Source organism: Montipora capricornis, chromosome 2 (genome assembly GCF_036669925.1).
Source record: "Montipora capricornis isolate CH-2021 chromosome 2, ASM3666992v2, whole genome shotgun sequence".
NCBI classification, from domain to species: domain Eukaryota; kingdom Metazoa; phylum Cnidaria; class Anthozoa; order Scleractinia; family Acroporidae; genus Montipora; species Montipora capricornis.
The window spans coordinates 38881782-38886781 of record NC_090884.1 but is presented as its reverse complement, the minus strand read 5'-3'; the positions used below and the strand labels follow the sequence as shown (position 1 = coordinate 38886781).

Here is a 5000-nt window from a genome sequence, read left to right as displayed (position 1 = left end):
GTAAATGGTCCAATGTTTCCCCGTTAACATTTTTGACAACAAATTTTGTCAAAGAAATTATTGACCTCCCTTTCACAAGCAAAACCTCCAGTTTGGCTAGTCTAAAGAATGCTTGTTCCCTTAATTAATTTTGGTTGGTTTTACAAGTTTTCTTTCCTGTAACAAAACGTTTGGTTACAAAGCAAAGTATGTGAATGAAAGGACTTGCTGTCAAGGAGCTTTCAACATTATGGACTAAAAAACTTTCATTGAAAAAATGCTGGAGGAAATGTTCACAAACATGTATTCTTTATATACATGTACAATTTGAAGGGCTAAAATGTGTAGTAGTTCTTTACTTAGCCCACAAATTGAATGATCAATCTAAGGTGATACGGAGTTTACACATACTTTAAGCTTGCAGTGGACGAAAAAGATACTACCCATTGGCAAGTGAAGTGTGTCAGCTCTTGTAACATGCAACATGTGACAAAGAAAGGTAATTTGGTAGACGAGAAGAACACCTAAGAGTTTCGAAAAATAACCCCTCCATCGTGAAAAATGTTTCCCAGGTTACTAAGCTACTGATCCAGCCTTCTCAAAATGTTTTTCGGGAGCAGGTCATAAGGAAGGTAAAGACGGTTTGGTGCTAAAGGCACCCAAGCGAGTGCCCAAAGGATGCAAGCTTCTAGGGGGTCTCGGGGCATGCTCCCCTAGGGATTTTTTCAAATTTAGACATTCACAAATGCAATTTAGTGCAATCTGGTGGATTTCAAGTGACGAACTTTCACATATGGAATTGACACTTGCTTGGAGTCTGATAAGAAATACTGGAATGCTAGTTAAATAAACATTGCATGTGCGCGAGGCAAAAAAATATTGTGGACACGAATTTGTTCGTCAAGCAAACTTTTTTCAAGCTTTTAGAATATCTCCAGTGACTTCACGTTCCAGCTAAAATGTATTGTGACTGACATTTTCTGACTGGAAGGAGACGGTCAAGCTTTCTGAGGAGACGGCTCATTGAGCCGTCGACCAGCCGATTTTGAGAAGGCTGCTGATCATTTAATAAGTAAAACAAACATCAGTCCGTAATACTACAAAATGCTCGATCTACAAAGTTACAGACACAAGCATAGTCTAAGAGGCATGTCCTGAGGTCTGTAACCCACTTTCCAAACTTTCCTGTTGACGACGAAATGCCCAGCCAAGATCATCAAACAGAAACACAATTGGAAGTTGTTTCGTAAAGTAGGTTTTATGCAGATTCTCATTGGCAATCGTTGTGCTGATTATCTAACAGTTCTAGGGCTATCAAACAAGCTCTATCTGCATGACTCTAGAGGGCATTTTTTTGGGTTGAGTTTTAGGTCATAGGTTGACTTACTGTATAAAGTAAGTATGGTATTACACTAAGAATAGTGGGTATCTACAAAACTGGCAGTCAACCATTTGATGTCTGCAAGGCAAGTTCAGAACCCTTGTATCTTTCTAAAAAAGGATTAAAATCTTAATAGACCTGTGACAGTAAACAGGTGTATTGTTTATACTGCAGGCAAAGTAATGAGCAGCAGCAAAATGCCTTATTTGTTTTGTCCCCATGTATTACATTTTTCAATTAAATTGTAACTTAGCAGGCGACTAACAGTGAAAAACAGGTGGACTGGTTTCCCTGCACATCAGATGTGCAATTATAATGTAAATATATCTGATGAAAGAAATGTTTATATTTTAAGTGCAATTGTCTCTTTTAGCCAAATAAACTACATCTATGAAGCCACACAGTTGGGATTAGATCAATTTTTTGGGCTAATGTGCATTTGAAAAGTGAGCTACAAACAGAAGAGAGGCTATAGACGAAAGAGAGATGTGCTCCTGTGTGGCTTCATAGCTCTGTTGGTAGATCATTGCAACGACATTGCAGAGATCATGGGTTTGAATCCTGTTAGAGATGCCTGAATTTTTCAGTTGTCTAAAAGAGATAATTAGTGCTTTAATTGTCCAGGTACTGTAAGTGAAAGGATCATTTCTTTTTTCCTTAAAAACATTCTGTGACTGAATGTGGATATTCTGCAGAAAATGATCCATCCAGGCTAAAAGAAAACTGTAAACTTTGCAAACAGACTAATGGTGCATCATAATGCTTTTGATTTGAAAACTCATTTTGCCATTTCAAGTTTACGATAATATTTCTTTGTTTGTAGTTGTAAACACATAACTTTATGCTCTTAGGACAAAAGAAGAAGTCAAGGCTTTGCCTATCCAATATCTAGATTAAAAGAAGACGATTTTCAGTTTCTGAGAGAGCACGCAAGTCATTTTCAGCAAATATTCAAAGAAATTCATCACGTAAGCTTCAAGGTTGAAACCAAACCATCCTGCACCCTACATAATCACACAGCATTGCCAACTTCTTGCTACAAATCTACACCCCAATACATGTCAAGTTGTGCTCAGGAAAAGAAAGTCATCATAAATCATATGAAGGCAAATTTAATCTAATGTTTCATCTTGTTAGAAAAACACTAGCCCCATTCACAATTGTGCTGCAAAATTTTTATCTCAGAAATCTACATACATCTGTATTAAGCAATCCTTAATGAGCATTCAGAAGGGGGGTCAAATTCACGGCACCAAAGTTTCATGATGAAGCTTTTTTTTTCCATCCGGGGATGACAAATGCAACAGCCGTTGCTAGTTTTGGGGAAACTGACACTTAACCCTTAACAGATTGAGAAAACTAGGCATTCCAGAAATTAACAACTAAGTACTAAAAAGTGACAAAACAAAACTATGCGTTGAATCATAATCATGTCCTTTTTTATGTTTACACTTGAAGACCACTGGACGTAAGCTCTGCATGGTGAGCATTGGTTTTGTTGTGGTTCTTCCAACAAATTGTCCATTTTTCACAAAATGGTTGATTGTAGTACATCAAGGATGTAGGCCTGATGTTTCCTCTTGTCTTTTATCACTGTCACCCACAAAAGCAAAACCAGCAACAACAAAATGCATGTTAACAGCATTTATGTTACAAAAGATTGAAAGCAATTTCAGAAGACACTATCGTTTTATTGTCATAGTATGAACAATGAGACAAATAGCAGTGGTTTCAACAAGTACCAACCTCCAACGAAAACAATTTCATCAGCTACTTCACTCAGAGAAGTCAGCTACGTTTCCCAAAACTGAAGTAAATAAATTCAGATTCTTTCAAACCTAAGATTGCAAATCAGTAATTATGAAAATAGGGTTCTTTAGCAACGTCAATGGTGACGGCAATGAGAACGCCACAAATTTGCATATTTAGTGGGCAAAAACTATAGCTGTAGACGCTTGGCACGTGTGATTTTCCCTTTCGTCCATTTCTTTGTCGGGGTCAGCAAAACAATACCATATAATCAAATTTGAAGTTTTATGGAGGACGTCACCACTTGGAGATAAACTTTCATTTAATCTCCTATATTTAACAAGACTCACATCGGTTTCATTCTTGCGGGACTGCCACACCATTATCATGTTAAAAAGCTTGGAATAGTCACCAAGTGATTACAAGAACGATTTATGTTTTGCGATGACGTTCTTGTTGCTGTTGCCAATCCAGTCGTCGTTGCTAAAGATCCCTGATGACTACTCGAACCAGCTACCAACTTCAAGCTTTATTAAAAACCCTGATGTAGCAGTAAATGCTGTTCACATGCAAATAAGTGGCTGGCTGCTCAAGAATTATACTGCCATACTTATTATGGTATGTCTCACTCAAAGGAAAAAGGTGATTATACACAGGAAATTTACATGTATTAACTCCCTACAATGGCACATCATAAGATCCACAGACATTTTTAAGGCAACAGCTTGCTTGTTACAAGGAAATTACACTTGTCACTTCCCATTGATTTATCCTGAAAACAAAACATGCAAAGAGGACGAAGGCAACACGCTCGTTCACCACCATACTATTGAAACTGTTCGGGAATATCGAAAACAATACTCTTACCTGAACCACCAGCCCCGTTTGATGATACGCTGCCCCATGTCTTTACTTGCGATTGTTGCTGCTTTACTGGTTGTGTTTGCGATTGTCCCGAGTTTTGCGACTGTGTTTGAGGTGGTTGTGGATGAGATGGCGGTGGAACGGGCCGCTGAGGTTGCAACAGCGGCTGTTGAGTACTTGGCACATTTGTTTGTTGAGGCGTAGAACTCGGAGGTGCTGGCTGTGGAGCTCCTTGAGTACCTTCTGGGGGTTTCTCCTTCGCACTGCCCCATCCTCCTCCACCACTTGGTACTAAAGAAACAGTAGGATCGTTGCCAGAGTTTTCGCTTTTTAAAGACGGGAGATTCGCTGGAGGTGGGATTCGACGACTCGCACCGACTTTTCCGAGGCTCTGCAGCCCATGACGTGCCGCTCCTGTGGATAAAATAAACTTACATTCAATTCAAGAAAGCTTTTAAAGCAATGCTTCACTTTTCGATGAAGTAGGTATAGCGACTGCCAAACCGGAAGCCACGTCGCAACGCTTGTAGATTGCAGCTAAAACATTATACAGACAATACTGCCAATGCATTCTTCAGCCGCCTTTAACGGTGTCAACTATTAATCCCTCCAAATCGACACAATAAAACACTCAGGTACAGGAAAAACGCAAACCTGAAGATGTCTTGGTTTCGACTTTCGTGCCTTTGTACGTTTGGTTCAAGTTGAGTGAAGAATATTTCGTCTTCCCCGCATTTTCCTTTACTTTAAGCCCAAACCTGTCGGACATTCTGGATAGGTAGTCATGAAGATAAAGCGGTGCAAAATGCCCAAACTTGCAAATCCCTTCAACTTCAAAATTTTTGGCGCAAACTCAATATGGCGGAAGGGCGACAAGCTTGGTGACGTTTGACAGCGTTTTTCACAGTGACTTGTAGTTCGTCTCCAACAAAAAGACAAAGCGAAATTTTTTTAAAGGGTTCCTTTTGAACTAGAAATTTACCAGAGGCCAAGTATTCGCGGGATTGTTCAGGATGGTTCAGATGGA

At 39.3% G+C, this 5000-nt stretch overlaps 2 protein-coding genes across 2 annotated transcripts in view; both read right to left on the bottom strand.

Moving 5' to 3' along the window:
• The window catches only part of LOC138020831 (E3 ubiquitin-protein ligase rnf213-alpha-like), a 500094-nt gene that overhangs the window by 168968 nt on the left and 326126 nt on the right, over positions 1-5000 (bottom strand).
• Positions 1-5000, bottom strand: part of LOC138020848 (protein PRRC2C-like) — a 27842-nt gene that overhangs the window by 22792 nt on the left and 50 nt on the right. Inside the window, exons 1-2 of the mRNA XM_068867763.1 lie at positions 4628-5000; positions 3977-4387 (exon numbers count right to left, since the gene is read on the bottom strand). The exon at positions 4628-5000 is cut by the window's right edge and continues 50 nt beyond it. Coding sequence (XP_068723864.1) covers positions 3977-4387; positions 4628-4742 — 526 coding nt within the window. The 5' untranslated portion in view covers positions 4743-5000. The remainder of the gene's footprint in view (positions 1-3976; positions 4388-4627) is intronic.